Source organism: Felis catus, chromosome F1 (assembly GCF_018350175.1).
Source record: "Felis catus isolate Fca126 chromosome F1, F.catus_Fca126_mat1.0, whole genome shotgun sequence".
Lineage (NCBI taxonomy): Eukaryota > Metazoa > Chordata > Mammalia > Carnivora > Felidae > Felis > Felis catus.
This window is the reverse complement of record NC_058384.1, coordinates 57,072,292-57,091,530: the sequence shown is the minus strand read 5'-3', so window position 1 is coordinate 57,091,530 and position 19,239 is coordinate 57,072,292. Positions and strand designations below refer to the sequence as shown.

The 19,239-nt window shown below is 39.6% G+C and overlaps 1 protein-coding gene across 1 annotated transcript in view; it reads right to left on the bottom strand.

Moving 5' to 3' along the window:
• IARS2 (isoleucyl-tRNA synthetase 2, mitochondrial) overlaps positions 1-19,239 on the bottom strand; it is a 65,898-nt gene that overhangs the window by 6,807 nt on the left and 39,852 nt on the right. Inside the window, exons 13-18 of the mRNA XM_045048890.1 lie at positions 15,632-15,734; positions 14,709-14,802; positions 4,908-5,016; positions 2,470-2,572; positions 1,350-1,475; positions 628-759 (exon numbers count right to left, since the gene is read on the bottom strand). Of these exons, the coding sequence (XP_044904825.1) occupies positions 628-759; positions 1,350-1,475; positions 2,470-2,572; positions 4,908-5,016; positions 14,709-14,802; positions 15,632-15,734 (667 nt within the window). The remainder of the gene's footprint in view (positions 1-627; positions 760-1,349; positions 1,476-2,469; positions 2,573-4,907; positions 5,017-14,708; positions 14,803-15,631; positions 15,735-19,239) is intronic.

Below are 19,239 nucleotides of genomic sequence, written 5' to 3'. Positions count from 1 at the left end.
AAAGTCGGATGCCCAACCGACTGAGCCACCCAGGTGCCCCAGGAATCAGGTTTTAAATGATAAACCACACTATTTTAAAAGAGCAGAGACTACAAGTTGCCACAGTTCCCTCATTTTCGCCAGAAAAGTAAAATTGGGCAAACGTCTGCAGGGACATTTTTGACACAGGGTACGTGGAAGCAACCACATTTCCAATTTTTGAGAAAACACAAATTATCTGTGTACATATAAATGACAGAATATCTTACGAAACACAGAGGAACAGTCATTTCAGTTATTTCTATTCTTTGAAGAGTGCATCTACAGATAAAATATAGCTCCACTTTAGTCCTTCTTCTTGGGGAAATATGTAAGGCAGACCTCGAAAGAAAAGTGTGGTCTTAGGGGAAGTCTGGGCCTACTGTTCCCACCAGGTACTGTGAGTCTCCTGAAAAACCACCAAAGAAATCCCAAGACTTCACCACCTAAAGTGAGCCTAAGAATGTGTGGACCTCACCAAGCATGACTTTTCTCAGTGCCATGGTTACTGTTTCTAGTAATGTCTGTTCTGCTTGCATGCAACTCCAATTTCAATATTCCACAGTGCTGATATTTCTATTTGCCAAAGGCTTATTAGTCCATACTTACCTTGTTTGCTAAATCCTGCAGTAAGTGTAGCATATACTGGTCTATGACATACATATCGTTAACAGGAATGGCATCTGTTTCTGGGTTGAAACCACTGACATTTCCCAAAAGAAAGCGGAGTGTATTCCTAAGCTATCGAGAAAAAAAATATGCAGTCAAAAACAAACGTGAGCCTTTAATTCTTACTGAAAAGTTTTTTCTGTAATTTTTATCCAACTCGTGACTTTCTTAATGGGATTTTTATATATATATATATATATATATATATATATATATCATTCCTAAATGATACTACAAATGTCAAAAAACAGACTCTCATTTCAATAGCCCAGGTATAGAAACCACCTCTGGACTCTACACATGAAGACTGAATTTTCATTGTTATTTCTTTATAACCTTATAAAGGCAAATCCCCCTTCAGTGGCCCAGTGTGTTCCTCTTTGTAGGTAAGAATGTTATTTTCACCTGCTTCCCAGGCAAAAATAAAGATAAATGGAATGAATGTGAAAGCTCACAGAGCACACAAAAAGTATATAAAATTAATATAATTTTGTATTATCTTATGCTAGGTTATATTTTATAAAATATAAAGACAGCATATAAAATTATTAGGATTACACTATGTTTTCACTGTTTTGAAATGCCAAATAAAATCTACTTCATTTAAAAAAAAAGTCATTTAGCTCACTTTTTATTTGGAAATGGGAAGAAGTGACGCTGACCTTGTTAATATCATCTCTGGCAGCATTAAGTGCAGCTGGACCAATGGTCACTTCAGTGAAGACGTTGGACTCGGCCACCCACCAGCGAAGGACATCAGCACCATAGGGAGGCTCTTTGCTTTGATCCTTTCAGTGGAGGGAAAAACATATTAACATATAAATGGTGAACGAATGTTTTCGATATTCTTCCTCCAACACATCTGAGCTCAAAGTGAGCATAAGATATACTTGCACTGTAATGAAATAAGGGCTAACAATCTCAGAGATCAGCTGTGTCTAAAAACCAACACTGGGAAAAAGTATGCTCTGCGATCTTGTTTCATGCGTGGATGCGGGCATTTCCGTATCCATCCATCTGTGACCGCTGGGGTCGAAGCAGCACCCTGATGCCTCTCTGATGGTGGAGGGGGTGCTCCCTAGCCACTCCGTACACACAGCAGTGATTACTGGGCATTAGGAGGGTGGTACAAAGCCAGAGGAGTAATGGGTATCTGGGTGGCTCAGTCAGTTAAGTGTCTGACTCTTGACCTCAGCTCAGGTCTTGATCTCAGGGTCATGAGTTCAAGCTCCACTCTGGGCTGTGTGCTGGGCATGAAGCATACTTAAAAAAAAAAAAAAGCCAAAGGAGTAAAATGACAGGTGATTTCTTTTCTGAAAGCAACTCCAAAATAAACCAAATTATTAGCAACTCCAGATACGATGCTCATTAATGACCCACGGTAAGGGGCAGAATTTCTGAGAATGTAATAATGAAGCATGAATTGTAATCTCATTGTTTTCTTATACTGATTCCACTGAACTGTACATTTTTATTGTTTTTTTAAATAAATTTTTACAAATTTTGAAGTTCAGTTAAACAAAGAGATAGCATGGTTGAGGACCCAGAGACTCAGACCTGAAATGAGTCAACAGGGCCACAACCCCAGCCCTTCCCTTTTTCATTAAAATCACGTATTACCTAAGAGCCTAGATTTAAAACACAGTAAGGCACCTGCTATTAGCATAAAAGATAGGTTTTCATTATTTTTTTTTTATATCAAAGTAACTACATTAAAGATTTTGGCTGCCAATTTAGAAGCCTTAAAGCAAAAATAAAAAGGCTTTTTAGAGAACCACCTACTTGTCCTCCATTGATGACCACATCAGGATCAATGACATTCCCAAGAGACTTGGACATCTTTTCTCCCTTTTCTCCAAGGGTAAAGCCATGAACAACCACTGTCCTAAGAAAACAAATCAGCTATTATGATAACACAATTCCAACAGTCTTTTTGAAGGTCACTTATAGTTTAAAAAGAGTTAACTTAGCTTGATCCAAAAACCAGGATTTTTCTTGACAAGTTATGCATGGAAGCTTTTCTTGAAAGCCTAATTCTCAGCTGCTTATTTGTGATGACTGTTAGATAATAAGCTCTCTACGTATACACAGAAATTACTTTTTTGAGAGAGAGAGAGAGAGAGAGAGAGAAAGCACCAGCAAGCAGGGGAGAGGGGCAGAGGGAGAGCGGGAGAGCGGGAGAGCGAGAGAGCGAGAGAGCGAGAGAGAGAGAGAGAAAATCCCAAGCAGGCTCCACACTCAGCACGGAGCCCGACGCAGGGCTTGGTCTCATGACCGTGGGATCATGACCTGAGCCAAAATCAAGAGTTGGACGCTCAACCGACTGAGCCACCCAGGCGCCCCATACCTAGAAAAATTTTGATGTTCACATTCACTATACAAATATTTTCCTGAGCATCTATGATGTTTTCATTTTGGTCATTAAAACTAACCAGGAAAAATGTCTTATTACTATGTATTGTTATGTCTCAAAAAGAACAGATTATCACCCCAAAATATTTTCAAAAAGACAACGTGAGAAAACTACATCTGCTGTTCTACTGGCTTCTAACAGCAGGTTATAGTAGTGTCTGGCCGGCTCAGTCAGTGGAGCATGCAACTCGATCTCAGGGTTGTAGGTTCAAGCCCCGTGTTGGGGGTAGAAATTACTCAAAAAAAAAAAAAAAATACTACAATCTTTAATCAATCAATCAAATAAAAGCAGGTTATACAAGAAACCTACACATGTAAATTGTTCTGGGATGGTTTTCGTTGTAAGATAGTAAAAATCTTAAGCTATTCAAAAATTTTTCCGATTCTCTATCCACACACTTGAATAAGGAAAACCAATTATCTGTAACTTAATACCTAATTTAACAAAACAAGAATGTTTCAGTTAATTAGCCACTTGTGGACATTACAGATACAAGGAGATGTGACCTCAGGCCGTCTTCAAGCATTGCAGAGTACCATCCTCCACGTCAAGTCTTCCCATATTTCAAGATCTAGCTCTTCGGAGATTTCCCCACTCCTCCAGTCGATGCTGACTTTACCTCTTGTGGGAATTACGTTCTGTGTCAGTGACAAGACTTCTCTGTATTGCTGTTTGTTTTTTTTTAACTTCAAACTCATTTCTCATGAAATAAGAGACTAAGCTAATAAAGGAGGTGCCTTATCACATCCAGGCATAACTCGGAGATATTGCAGGTTTGGCTCCAGACCACTGCGATCAAGTGCATATAAAAGTTATGTCTACACTACTGTATTCTATGAAGTGTGCGAAAGCATTATGTCTAAAAAAACTATGTACATGTCTTAAGTAAAAAATACTTTATTGCTAAAAAACGCTAACTATCACCTGAGCTTTTAGCAAACTGCAATGTTCTTGTCGGGGGGAGGTCTTGCCTCGATGCTGATGGCTGCTGACCGGTCGAGGTGGAGGTCGCTGACAGCGAGGGTGGCTGTGGCAATTTCTTAAAGACAACAGTGAAGTCGGGCACACTGCCTGACCCTGCCTTTCACGCACCACTTCTCTGGGCACGCAATGCTGTCTTACGCCGTTTTACCCAGAGAACAGCTCCTTTCGAAACTGAGCCAAGGCCCTCAAACCCTGCCACTGCTTTACAACTAAATTCATGTGATACTCCAAATCCTTCACTGTCCTTTCCAACCATCTGCACAGCCTCTTGGCCAGGAGTAGATTCCACCTCAAGAAACCACCTTCTCTGTTCGTCCGTAAGAAGTGGCTCCTCACTGCGAAAGCTGTGTCACGAGACTGCACGACTCGGTCCCGTCTCCAGGCTCCACTTGGGACTCTGCTTCTCTTGCCGTTTCCACCACGTCTGCAGGCACTTCCTCCACTGAGGTGCTGAGCCTTCAATTTATAAAAAAAAATGCAGGCGCCTGGGTGGCGCAGTCGGTTAAGCGTCCGACTTCAGCCAGGTCACGATCTCGCGGTCCGTGAGTTCGAGCCCCGCGTCAGGCTCTGGGCTGACGGCTCAGAGCCTGGAGCCTGTTTCCGATTCTGTGTCTCCCTCTCTCTCTGCCCCTCCCCCGTTCATGCTCTGTCTCTCTCTGTCCCAAAAATAAATAAAAAAACGTTGAAAAAAATGCAGCATCTGCGAAGCGCAACACAGCGAGTTCTGCCGGGATAACTGCTCGGCACGGGGCTTGGCACCGGCCAGGGCGCCGCACAGGTCCTCACGGCGTGAGGACACCTTTAGCTCCGCTTGAACACTTACTTAAAAGGTGCTTTTTTCCTTGTTGCCACACTTGTTAATAAAGAAGACTGAAACCAGCCACCAAGCTGGTCTTTTCCTTCCAAGTACAAATCTGCTCTTTGGTCAGTACCTCAAAAGAAATATTAAAGAACAGAGAAATTTAAGTTAATTAAAATGGGAAAATGAAAGTAAATATGCATCGAAGTGTTAACATAATAAAAGCAATCACGTCATTTATTTCATGCGTCGTGCTGCCAGTCACTGGAGCTATTACCCTCTCGCTGCCCATTTATTAATCAAGAGAAACAGAATAAACGTTGGAGTATGATCTCCTAAACTAGAAGTAACTAAAACACTACCTAAGTTAGGGACTGATTGGGACGCCCGTGTGGCTCAGTCAGTTGCACCTCTAACTTCAGCTCAGGTCATGACCTTGCAGTTTGTGGGTTCGAGCCCCACATCGGGCTCTCTGGTGTCAGTGCAGAGCTGCTTCAGACCCTCTGGCCCCCTTTCTCTCTGCTCCTCCCCCACTCAGGCTCTTCTTTCTCTCTCAAAAATAATAAATAAAGATTTAAAAAATTAAAAAAAGATAGTGACTGATTAATAATTACCAGTACCAATATTTCCAGTTGTCTCTTATGAAAATGAGCATCTAGCTTTATGTTAATTCATTTGATTCTCACAGTAACTCTATAAGGTAGGTATTATCATCATCCCATTTCACAGATGAGGAAGGTGAAGCACTGAGATGTTTTAGAACTTGTCCAAATTTATGGGACAGTAAGCGGTAGAGAGGGATCCTGAATCGAGACAGTCTGGCACTGGAGTACATTTAACCAAGAAATTAAACAAATCAGAAAAAAGAATCTTTTAAAAAGGGCAAGCTATAAACTTCTAATTTGACAATGACCCAGTCAAAGATGGACCACCTATTAAAAAGCCATGTGAGGCAGGGGTTGGGGTGAGCGATGAGGGGTTGGGGTAGGAGGGATGAATGGCAGAGCACAGAGGATTTTTAGGGCAGTGAAAACACTCTATGTGATACTGTAATGATGGACACACGTCCATTATACCTTTGTCCAAACCTATAATATGTATAACACCAACAGTGGACCATAACGTAAACTACGGACTTTGGGTGGTCATGATGTGACGCTGTAGGCTCATCTACCATAACAAATGTCCCACTCTGGTGGAGGATACTGATAATAAGAGAGGCTATGCATTTGTGGGGGCAGGAGGTATATGGAAAATCTCTACACCTTCTTCTTAATTTTTTAAATATTTATTTTGAGACAGAGAGAGAGAGCATGCAAACAGGGGAGGAACAGAGAGAGAGGGAGAGAGAGAGAGTCCCAAGCAGGCTCCACACTGTCAGCACACATCCCAACGTGGGGCTTAAACTCACGAGGCGTGAGATCATGACTTGAGCCGAAACCAAGAGTAGGTCATTTGACTGACTGAGCCACCCAGATGCCCTTGAGTGTTTATTATTTTTGAGAGAGACAGAGAGAGACAGAGAAAGAGAGAGAATATGCGCTGGGGAGGGGCAGAGAGAAAGGGAGGCAGAGGATCCAAAGTGGGCTCTGCACTGTCAGCACGGAGCCCAGTGTAGGGCTTGAACTCACAGACTGTGAGATCATGACCGGAGCTGAAGTTGAAGTTGGACACTTAACTGACTGAGCCACCCAGGCTCCCCTCTTCTTAATTTTGCTATAAACCTAAAATGGTTCTTAAAAAAAAATAAAGTCTTTTAAAAGAAGATGTAGTAAAAGGAGAAAAAATGTGGAGCCCTTGGGTGGCTCAGTTGGTTGGGCCAATGACTTCGGCTCAGGTCATGATCTTGCGGTTTGTGAGTTCGAGCCCCACGTCGTGCTCTGTGCTGACAGCTCGGAGCCTGGAGCCTACTTAGGATTCTATGTCTCCCCCTCTCTCTACCCCTACCCTGCTCACGCTCTGTGTCTCTCTGTCTCTCAATAATAAATAAATGGTAAAAAAAAATTTTTTTTAAATAAAAAATAAAAAAAAAGGAGAAAAATGCTCTATGAACAACTTAGTCTCAAATTTGTTAGGACATATACATAAGCAAGCTTCAGGGCTACGTCAGCATTCAACAGTTAACCAGTTAATCAGGAGTTAATCTAAGATAAAAGACCATTTGGCAAACATCGTAAGTAACAATCATTTCAGTCAAGATTCATCAAGGGTGAAAATTTGGTGAGAACACAGGGTATTTCCATAGTTGTCAAGTGTCTCTCTACAAGACACTTCCTAACGTAACAACCCCTCTGGCGAGATGGGGGTAAGAAGTCACCGTAATGGAGAAAACAAGCAGACACCACTTCCAAGTGACCAAAGTTCAACATCACTGGTAAGTCACTGTGTGACTTCTGTTACGATGTGGAAAAGGACGCAGTGTCTCTTCCATGATATTCCTGCCCAAAACGCATAGTCTAAACCACATCATGAGAACACATTACACAAACTCAAAATGAGGGGCCATCGACAAAATAACCTGTACATGCATGTACGTCAAGGGCATGAAAGACAAGATCAAAGTAAGACTAAAGCGACGTGACACCCATGCCACGTATGGTCTTAGACCCCAGGACACTTATTTTCCCTCCTTCCCGAGAAAGGGCGTCACTGGGTGAAATGTGAATAAGGTCTGTAGATAGGTGAAGGATGGTGACAGGATGGAATCAGGGTCATTTCCTGAGTTTGACACTCATATTGTGATATAAGAGACTGTCCATGTTTTTAGAAAACATACACCGAAAAATTTAGGGATAAAACAGCATCAAGTCTGCAACTTACCCTTAAATGGTACAGAAAAAACAGTATATACATAGCCATAGGGAAAAAATATATAAAGCAAACAGTAAAATGCTAACTTTGGAAAATCTAGATGAAGGGGAGATGCTACTTCCTTACACTGCTCTGTGACTTTTCAGAATAAAATGTTATTTATTTATTTATTTTTAAAGAATATGAGGGGCGCCTGGTGGCTCGGTCAGTTGAGCTGAGACTTCGGCTCAGGTCATGATCTCGAAGTTTGTAGGTTCAAGCCCCACGCTGGGCTCTGTGCTAACAGCTCAGAGCCTGGAGCCTGCTTCAGATTCTGTGTCTCCCTCTCTCTGCCCCTCCCCTGCTCCGGCTCTGTCTCTCTGTTTCTCAATAACAAATAAATGTTAAAAAAAAATTTTTTTTAATAAAAAAATAAAAAATAAAAAAAAAGAACATGAGGTCTTTAGGAAAGATTATTCCCATATTTTAAATCTAAACTCACAACTTTAAAAGCCCCTTCTACTTGTGAAATGAAGATCGGTCCTTATGCCCTAATATTGAGGATTCAGGGTTATAATCCTTATGTGACAATGCGGGTCTGGGGGGAGGTGGGAGACAAAATTAAAATAATTAAATCAAGCCAGTTCCATTCATTCAACATTTCTGAGCACTTATCACCTGACAGGCACTGTACTAGGTCCTGGGGCAGAAAATGCAAAGAAGTCTGGCATCTGTCTTCTTGGGGCTGACAGTTGGGGGGTGAACTTTATGTTAAATAAGAAATAATTGGCTGGTTGTTATCATGGCAAAACTGCACTTCAGCCTAGTCTCCGCAGCCAGGAAAGTCTAAGAGGGTAAGAAGACAAATGCATATGCAGTAAGAACAAAATGTTTTAGCCTCAACATCTAGAATGCTACATCTACTACCTACTTGTCTTCTCCCTCTACTGACTTGTAGCCATTTGTAACCCTAACCTTCTTTTTTAAATCTTTTTTTTAATGTTTATTTTTGAGAGAGAGAGAGACACACAGACAGGGCGTGAGCATGGGAGGGGCAGAGAGAGAGGGAGACACAGAATCCGAAGCAGGCTCCAGGCTCCGAGCTGTCAGCACAGAACCCGACGTGGGGCTCGAACTCACGAGCCTTCAAGCTGTGAGATCATGACCTGAGCTGAAGTCGGCTGCTTAACCTACTGAGCCACCCAGGCACCCCTGTGACCCTAAACTTTTATAAAAGCCGGCACTCAAATCCTCTTCCACCCAAGATGTTAACCTCCTACTGCTGACCACTTTGGGGATGTGGCAGTAATCAAGGAGATGATTGATAACAGAATGCTAGTGGAAATCTTTTCCGGAAGGAAGGAAGGAAGGAAGGAAGGAAGGAAGGAAGGAAGGAAGGAAGGAAGGAAGGAAGGAAGGAAGGAAAGAGCAGAAAGAATCACCAAATCCTCTTCCTCTCTGAAAGCTGCCTGCTCAGGGGCTGGTGAAACAATCACTGACAGTAACCGGGCATCAAACGGAAGTTCTGTCACCTTACTGCAAACACTGCTTCTGAGCCTTGATTAACACACCTCTCAAACAAGGGGTTTAAATAATCTCTAAAACCTTTGCCCTAAAAGTTTAAAAAGCTGGCTGCTGCCCAAAGACTTACAGTCATCAGGACACCAGCAATCTGACTGCACGGGGGCAGCACTGAGGCTGCCGGAGTCCCAGTCCTGTGTGTGGGACGCACCAGGTGTGGGGTCAGAGCTTAACCTTCCCACGTGCCCAGGTCTTTACTAAGATGAGGACAACCCCAAATGTATTTACCTTACGAGGCTGTAAGAGAGATTAAAGAAGCAATAGGACATGCTGCGTACACAGCACATTATCAGTAAACGTTAATTATTACAAAGATTTATCACAAAGGGCACTGACATTTCCTGATGGAAAATTAAGAAAGGTGTATTTTTTCAAATCATTTTTATATACAAGAATACTTGTGAAAGTATCGTTATCCTAAACTATTTTAAAAATACGTGGTCTCTGATTCTGTCCTAGAAATATATGTTGCAACGCTCTAATAAAATAGGAGGACATCAGCCTACTAATCACAGCACAACAAAACAGCTCATACTTAGCAGGGGTCAAGTCTCAATGCCTTTTCCATGCTCATATAGATACTGAATTGCTGGAACTGGGAAGAAGCAAAATACCATCCTAGAAAAGGAAGTGTAACCCCCAGAAAACTTCTGCAAGCCAGAGCCTTTCAAGGTGGTATATGAAACCAGTGGAAAAAGATGGACGGGGTAGTGGGGTGTTTGGGCATAGCAGAGCTCTGGACAAGAAATGAAAAAAATAAAGCTTGTAGGAACTTTAGAAACAAAGATAAGCTCAGTCTTAAACTGTAAGAAATATGAAGATCTGTCCAACTAAGGTGCTGGAATACTCTGGAATTACTGTACAGCTACAACCACATATGATGAATTATTGGGATTATTCCCTATTTTAGTAAGTTTATTTTTAGTAATGGTTGTTTTTCCTAGCAAATGTACATTCTCACTTTAAGAAATCTGTAAAACACTGGGAAGTTAAAACAAAATAAAATCACCTATATCCTACTACCTAGAGATAACCATTTCATTACAGCGCATCTCTTCCCAGTCTTTTGTCTGTGCTCAACATTTCCATGAGTTGTTAGCAAATCACGGTATTTGCCTATATCCTTTTATTTTGTATTCTGTACTTTTTCAAATTTAGCATGCCCTTAGATAATACCCATACCCTCAATTATTTTTCAAAAACATTACTTAATGGCTGCATATGATTCTGATGTATGAATGTATACCATATTGCTTTAGTAATTTTTCTACGCATAGACAATGAATTACTGTGCCAAATCACATACTATTAAAATAGCATTGTAAAGAAAGAAAGAAAGAAAGAAAGAAAGAAAGAAAGAAAGAAAGAAAGAACACTGTAATGAATATCCTCACACACAGTTCTTCATCCAGATTTGATCACTTGAGAGAGTGCAGGTGTGTGAGCAGGGGAGGGGGAGAGGGAGAGAACCCCAAGCAGGTTCAGCATTGTCAGCACAGAGCCCGATGCGGGGCTCGAACTGACAAACTGCAGTGAGTGAGCAGTGCGTAAGCTCATGACCTGAGCTGAAACCAAGAGCCAGACACTTAAATAACTGAGGCACCCAGGAGCCCCACATCTGACCACTTGGACAGGAGAGATGCCCATAAATAGAACTTTTTGGTCAAACGACAGAAAACCACTCCAAAGCTTCTGAGGCATAACGCAAAAATCCTTTCCAGTCCACCTGTGACAGATTACATTCCAACAGCAGTGCCCAAGAGGGAGCAACGGTGCCAACTTTTTCTGCCTATTTTTTAATCTTCTTTTCTCTTTTTCTTCCCTCAATAGACCTTCTAGTAAAAGAAAAAACTAGAAATAAACCTGGGTGTTGTAATATTCCAGGAAAAGTCGCAATCAACCATGTGGCAAAAGGCTAATATTTCTATTACAGTAACTTTCTTTCTTAGGAAAATTATAAAAATCATAAACTATTCAGTACCTCTAAGATTATGATTTAGGCATGGTAGTAAATAAAGAATAAACTAATTACAGCGTTAAAAAAACTCTCAAAGCAAAATTAGCCAAAAAATTGAGTAGTCTGTAATTTCATTACTAAATTTGTTTAACTTAGCTGAACTGATAAAGTTTGAGCAAGATTATATTGTATTTAAGAAGGCAAGTTATAGAACTAGCACAAAACATATTTGTCACAACTACTGCTTAACCAACGTAAAATAATTTAAGCCAAGAGTAATTTGTCAAAAATGTTAGGATATAATTATCAATTTTAAAAATTAGGCTATTTGTAAACTATCATCTATGTTCTTAATAGGGTAATCCTTTAAAAAAAGGCTTTGTAAATCTAAACTGTAAATAACAGTTTCTCTTTCAAAAAAATGATCTTTTGTCTATTTATTTCTCTTTATTTGTTAAAAAACAAACAAACAAATGAAGTAGAATAAGTATTTTAAAACACTAATTCCTTGATAGGTGAAGATAAATAAGTTACGGCACATGCAGACAAGGGAACATTACTTAGCACTACAAAGAAATGAGCTATCAAGCCAGGAAAAACACGAAGGGACCATGGATACATGTTAAGTAAAAGAAGCCAATCTGAAAAGCTACATACTGTGTGACTCCAACTATATGACATTCTGGAAAGGCAAAACTATGGAGAGTACAAAGATCAGTGGTTGCCAGGGTCAGCTGGGAAGAAGGGATGAACAGGTGGAGCAAATTTTTAGTAAAATTTTAGTAAAATTTAGTAAAACTGTTCTGTGTGATACTACAATGGTGGATACATGTTGTTATACATTTACCAAAACCCACAGAGCGCACAACACCAAGAGTGAATCCTAACTATGGACTGTGGGTGATCATGATTTGTCAATGTAGGTCCATCAATAGTAACAAATACACCACCGTAGTGTGAGTTGAAGGCAGGGGAGGTTATGGGGAAATGGAGGCACAGTGTATGGGATCTCTGTAATTTCTGCTAAAACTGTTCTAAAAAATAGAAGTTACTTAAAATTTTTGAAAACATTATTTTTAAACCACTGCAAAAATTAATGCCTTCGGTAAATGTTTAAAGAATGTTTTAGAAATGATTCACTTAAAAACGCCATTCCCTTTCAGAAAGCGTTCGGGTTTCAGTTTAAGTACTATTGACCTTGAACTCACAATCAAAGAGGTACCTGACCTGGTGTTCAAATTCTTAAGCCAAATCTTTCACTGTTGTAAAACATGTCAACAAAAAGTAAAACCAGTCATGTATGCCATAATCACCAAATTCATCTTGTTAAACATCAACAGGTACTGATGAAGACTAAGTAGCTCAATTAAACTCAAAAGTAAGTTGATTTTAGTTTGCAGTAACGTACTCTGAGGGAAATACGCAGGCGTTGAATCATTTATTAGAATTAATGTAAGCATTTGAGAATGGAAAGTAAAATACCCTTCTCGAAAAAGACTTCTCCCTCTTGTTCTTTCTCTCCTTTAAGGAAAGTTTGTTTTATGGATTTTCAAACCGTGAATTCACTGTATCTTGGCTCTTTCCCACTTCATTCTTTCTCCCTGTCTTTTGAAAATTTTCTTATCAAAAAAGAATAAAAGCTCAGAGGTAAATAGGATAAAATATAAGCCAATTAATCTAATTCTTTGACTAACCTCACACCATGTTTGACTGATTTAGAGGAAGAGGAGGAGGAATATGACAGCTCAGTGAAAAAGGAGAAATTACAGTCTAAAATTAGTCTTGTGCATTTATCTGTGAAGGTAGCTTATTTAAGTTCTGGTGGCCTCTATGCAGGCAACATACAAGTTTAAATGACAAATCAGTTCTCCTTCTTCGAATTAATTATCTAAATATGACACCTACTGCTTAGGTGTAATTCTACCACTAACTTCATTTAATAAACTATTTCTTCCCCAAGTATTTAGTTAAAAACACCATCAACTAGAAGGAACGTGACTATACTTTTATCAGCACCACTGGCAGCAGCACAGACGGGTTTTAACGAGCTTTCATGCAGTTTCACAAGGTCTCTAAGTAGAACACGACCTTGCTGTGTGGAGTAATGTGAAGCCACTTCTGAAATTAAACTGCAACAACGCTCAAAGCAGCCATTCGTACCAAGGCCAAAAAAGTTAATGAACTTTGAAATATATCATATAAACGATTTTGCACATGGCACACTTTTGTTGAAATTCACGATGCTGCCCCAATGTGGTAGGAGATACAGAACTCTTCTCCCTATTTATAACACTACTTCTACCTACCTTATTTAGTGGTCCTTGCCTATATTTTCAGTATAATTTAGGGAAACAAAGTAATTGAACTTGCAGTATTTTCTCTTAGGTGTGGTGGGAGAAACTTACGAAACAGTAATTCTGAAAATTATTAAAAACTGTAAAAGATTTTATTAATATGTAATTTATACATGGTCATTATGAATTACTATTTGTATTTTAGCTGTAATATAGAGGAAACATGAATTCACATGGATTAATTTCCTAGGCTACTAGAAGGGGACAAATGATCATATTTACCTACCAGGAATCAGATGTACATCCTCTCAATAGTAAGGCCCAGTACCAAAAGAATACCTCAAGTCACACTTGGGGACAATCCCTCTCAATCCCGTAATAATGGCCAGCTGCAAAGATAAGTTACTTTCCCACATTCTCTCGCCCCAGAAAGCAAGATCTCTTGGGCCCAGGGTGGCGCTTAGCAGCAATGTGAAGAAGCATCTGATCCATCCTCGTTCCTGTCTTTAACCTCACGGTGATGATGGGCTTTGCTCTTTGTTTTCCCTCTGGTGTTCGCCTGGTGTGCTTAAGGATATCCTCTTAAGCAGCTACACACAACCTCCAATGTGTGCCTTCTCCTACTTCTCCCTGCTACTGCCCGCCAGGTCTCTCCCTTCTCACAGTGTGCCCTGTGAGTGAGTGTAACATTAGTCAGCTGCCTGTGTGGAGGGGGGGAAGAGCTGTGAAATGACACGGTCGTATAAGAAAAATAAGAACCAGAGATCAGGGTACCTGATTTCTGGTCTGAGACTAACTAAGTTATGTAACCATCACCTAATTTGGCTCTAATCTAATCTCATTTCCTCTTCTGAAAAATGATGGGAGTCAGACCGTTTCAATGACTTCTAAACGTTACAGAGCTAATGCCTTGGGTTGCTAAGTGCGTCAAGAAGAGCTGGTTGAGAGGAGGAAGAAATGTCCGTTTTTATCTACCTTATGTATTGTGGGTCTATATAAAATTTCATTTGGAAAAACAAACAAATTTGGACATCATTGGATTAAATGATCTCCAAGAGCCCTTCCAGCCTCTAAAATCGTATCATGGCAGGAGATTTTTTTCCAAATAAAAAAAAATACTCCCAGATTATAGATTTCTTCTGAGTAACTTTTATGTATTTTCAAAACTGCTTGACTGGTATATAATCTATTGTTTAAAATTACCTGGAAGAACACAAGACCATGAAGTTCCACTATCGAACCAGATGTCCAAGATATCCTGACCAGGCACATATTCCAAGGCATCAGGACCACCGACCTAGTAAGATAACGTGAGAACATTTTAATTATGCAAAGATAGCGATGTACACAATAAAAAAGCAAAAAGAAAAAGTCTTAAGAAAATAAAAGGATGGGGAGCCAGGGTGGCTCAGTTAGTTAAGTACCCAACTCTTGATTTTGGCTCAGGTCACGATCTCACGGTTCATGAGACTAAGCCCCGCTTCGGGCTTTACGCGGACACAGCAAGGAGCCTACTTGGAATTCTCTCCCCCACTCTCTCTGCCCCTCCCCCACTCTCTCTCAAAATAAATCAACTTAAAAAAAAATAAGAGAATCAAATGCTTACAACCATTAAATTCACATTTTAAAATGAAATTTCAAACATTTCTAAGTATTTTGCAATTGAGTACAACTGCCTCATTTGTATGTGAAAGTGATTGTGGCCACTTGATTCAAGAAGTGTTTTCACTTCTTGAAATGATCTCCTAACTTGGATTCTGTTCATGTGTGATGGAATCAGTCAACTCCAATGCAGATCCTACAAAACCCTGATGTACCAAGTTAGGCACCGCTCTCTCATAGTCAACACCTACATCTGCTTAGTCAACTAAACCTACTAAAAATCAATCTTGGCCCTCAATAAGTAAACAAATAACCCTCATACTCCACTGCTATATTAAACACCAAGCTTCTATGGCTACGCAAAAACGTCTACTCTCAAACTGCACTGGCTCCTGATTTATAGTGAAATGAACTCATCAACTTTACACAATGACATAAATACTTTTTAACGCTCAAGAATCCCTTGTGTTTTCATTAAGTCATGCAATGCACACGAAGGCTGTTAAACACACACAGAAATTTACCTGCGATAAGACTTCCTGAGGAAGAAGCTGCTCAGGGGGATGAGTCCACCAGACATCGCTGCCATGTTGTTCCACTAGTTTAATAACATGCTCTGTGGTTTGGCTGTTTTAGGTGGGAAAAGGCAGAACTGTTCAATTAACTACAGAGGGTAATAGTGAACATTTAAAAAATAAGAAACAGCTAAAAGAAAAAAAGAAAAACAAAGAATAGTTATTTTCCCCTATCCACAGAATATTTTATTCAAAAATATTTATTGAGAACCTCCAGTATCTTAGAGACTGTCCTAGGAACTGGAAATATAGCAGTTGACAAGACAGATAAGATTCCTGCACTAATGGAACTTACACTGTACGATCCGAGATACCTCCCTCAGAATGCCATGTAAACGAAGTAAGATGATGCACAAAAAACGCAGCACAGAGCCTAATATGCAGTAAAAAGCCAGTAAGTGCACATCAAATGAAATTGACCATATCTTTGGGAAGACACACAGTTATAAATTCTTTGAAAACTAAATTCGGGAAAATTTATACTACATTTTCTCACAGCAGTAACATACTTTTAACTTATTATCACAGCTTTATTGACGTTACAACTTCCTCTAGTTGCTTTCCATGGGTCAGAGTACATGTAATGGTTAAGAGCATGGACCTTAGAACTAGACAGCTTTGGTTCCATTCCTGGCTCTTCCACTTATTACCTAACGTGACCTTGGCTACAGCACGTAACATTTCTGTATCTGTTTTTAAAATGCAGATAATAATATCATCAAGATGGCTATTAAGGATATTAATTAAGCTTATATATATAAAATGCCTAGGACAACGTCTGCAACATACTAACAAGTATTATATAAGTGTTAGTTATTATTCAAACTGATTTTGTGAAGTCAGGTAAATTTAGAGAGTAATTATGTTAACCTATCACCAAAATACAAATCCGTATTAATATTTACAGATTAAGACACACCTACAAAAGCTAACTTTTGAATTATGCTCATTTCCACCACATTCCATTAGTTACTAATTCTCAGTAACTAAGAATTAACTACAGGCCCATGAGAGTCAATGGAAATGGAAAGACTAGTGAACGGGAAAAGCTTTACATTCTTTAAAATTGTTTAATGTTTATTTATTTATTTTTGAAAGAGAGCGAGCGCACAAGTGGGGGAGGAGGAGAGAGAGAGAGAGAGAGACAGAGACAGAATCTGAAGCAGGCTCCAGGCTCCAGGCTGTCAGGTCAGAGCCCAACGCGGGACTCAAACGCATGAACTGTGAGATCCTGACCGAAGTCAAAAATCAAGACTTGGACCTTAACCACAGAGCCACCCAGGTGCCCTGAAGTCATGAGGTTTTATATTCCTGACCCGTTCCTCACTCGGGTTGGTTCACATAAGGACAGGTTTCAGAATACTGTTTGGGAAATGTACTTAGGCCAGCATTTCCCAAACCATCTTTGGGGTACACGGAAAACTCCTAACGTTAACACAGACATACCACGAAATAGTCCACTGTGATCACACAGATTTAGGCAACTCTGATGCTGTGTCCCTCTTTGTAAGTTATGCTGTGAATTAACATATTAAGGATCCTGAGAAGTCCTGAAGCAAATGAACCGATCCCCCTTAATTTAACTCAACGCCCTGAAAAGCTTTAGATTCTTAATCTGGATCTGATTCTTATTAATCATGACTATGCAAGGGCAAATCATCTACCTCTTTGGGTCTGAAAATTCACAGATGTGTATGAAAAAATTATTAAATTATTTAAAATTATTAAAAAATTATGAAAGTAAAAATCAAATGGGTATTACAAATTATTTAGATAGGCTCAAAAAATTGAAATTTCAAATACCTAAGTTGGTATGCTAGGAAGGATAGACTGAAAAAGTATAATGTTATCAGCATCTATTTTAAAGAAGTTACAAATAACAAGAATGTTAAAACGGGCACAAGTCCATATTTCTTCTAGTCATACATTTTCGATGGACTTTAACAGTAAAGATAAACTTTTGTGATAGGAGACCATAAAAACTTTGTGCAATACCTAGTTATATGACAATATTTAGTTACATATTACTTTTTTATATAGTTTGCACAGAACATTTTAACAGTTAAGAAAATATGAACATACTATAAAAGAAAACCTAAATAACCTAATGTTATTTTTCTAAAGAAAACCTAAATAACCTAATGTTATTTTTCTAAAGAGATACTAGCAAAGTACATTTACACGTACCCAATTATAGTAGACATGATGCTCATACCAATTCTGAAATTGTCATAAAAAAGAATGATTCTAAACATGAGTGTCATTTTGACTCCTTACTTTTACAATGTTATTAGACTAATTTTAGGTAAATGGTAAAATAAAACAGTAAAACCGTTTCAAAATTGTTAGAAATAAATAGGTTAAAAAGTAACACAAAACTAAAAGCAAATGGTTCAAGTTTCATATCAACGTAGGAAATACGGTACAGTGTATTAGGATTAATATTAAAATAAAAGCATTTATGTATATACCACACATTGTACTTTTCAAAGCAGTTTACACGCACTTTTTTTAAAAGTTTATTTTTCACACACACACACACACACACACACACACACACACACACAGAGTGTGAGTGGGGGAGGGGCAGAGAGAGAAGGAGACACAGAATCCAAAACAGGCTCCAAGCTCTGAGCTGTCAGCACAGAGCGTGACGCGGGACTTGAGCTCCCGAACCGTGATTATGACCTGAGCCAAAGTTGGATGCTCAACCGACTGAGCCACCCAGGCGACCCTAAAGCACTATCTAATTGGATTCACAGAAAAACATATTTAGTAGCTCCTGACAGATAAACCCTGTTCCCTGCCTCGGGGTTCCTTAAGTCATGAGCCTTTAAACTAAGTAACACCGGTAATGCCAGGCCTTAAAACCGTCTCCTAAATCATGGTTTGATTCTGTTTTTACTTCTCCCTTCAGCTTCTCTAACTCATCTACAAAGACAACCACTGTACCTGTGAATTCACACTCCTATTCTCTTGCCTTGCTAAGCAAAGGCAACAAAGAGTCTTATTACCCATGTGTAATGAAACCCTCAACTGGAGACGAAGTGAGGGAACAGGGCAGTCCCAGGAGATGAGTGTGCTGACAAAACACACACCAAGTCCAAAGACCGGATTCTACCCATGAATTATTAGATACTGATAGGAATACATCATATTATTTTTCTGAGCTTCAGTTTCTGTGAACACTGGGAACAGCTGTCAGAAAGAAGGCCATATGAACCTTACAATGATAGATGATGCATATCCATTTTAGGAGACCAAATTCACCTCTAATGTGACCGACAAGTTCTTTTTTTATATCCCTAAATAGATAATTCAATGAGGTTTTAGAACTGTAACTAAAAACACCAAACAATAAAGATTCCCATTTTGGAGCAGACAAGTTATTTTTTTTTTAATTTTTTTTTTCAACGTTTATTTATTTTTGGGACAGAGAGAGACAGAGCATGAACGGGAGAGGGGCAGAGAGAGAGGGAGACACAGAATGGGAAACAGGCTCCAGGCTCCGAGCCATCAGCCCAGAGCCTGACGCGGGGCTCGAACTCCCGGACCGC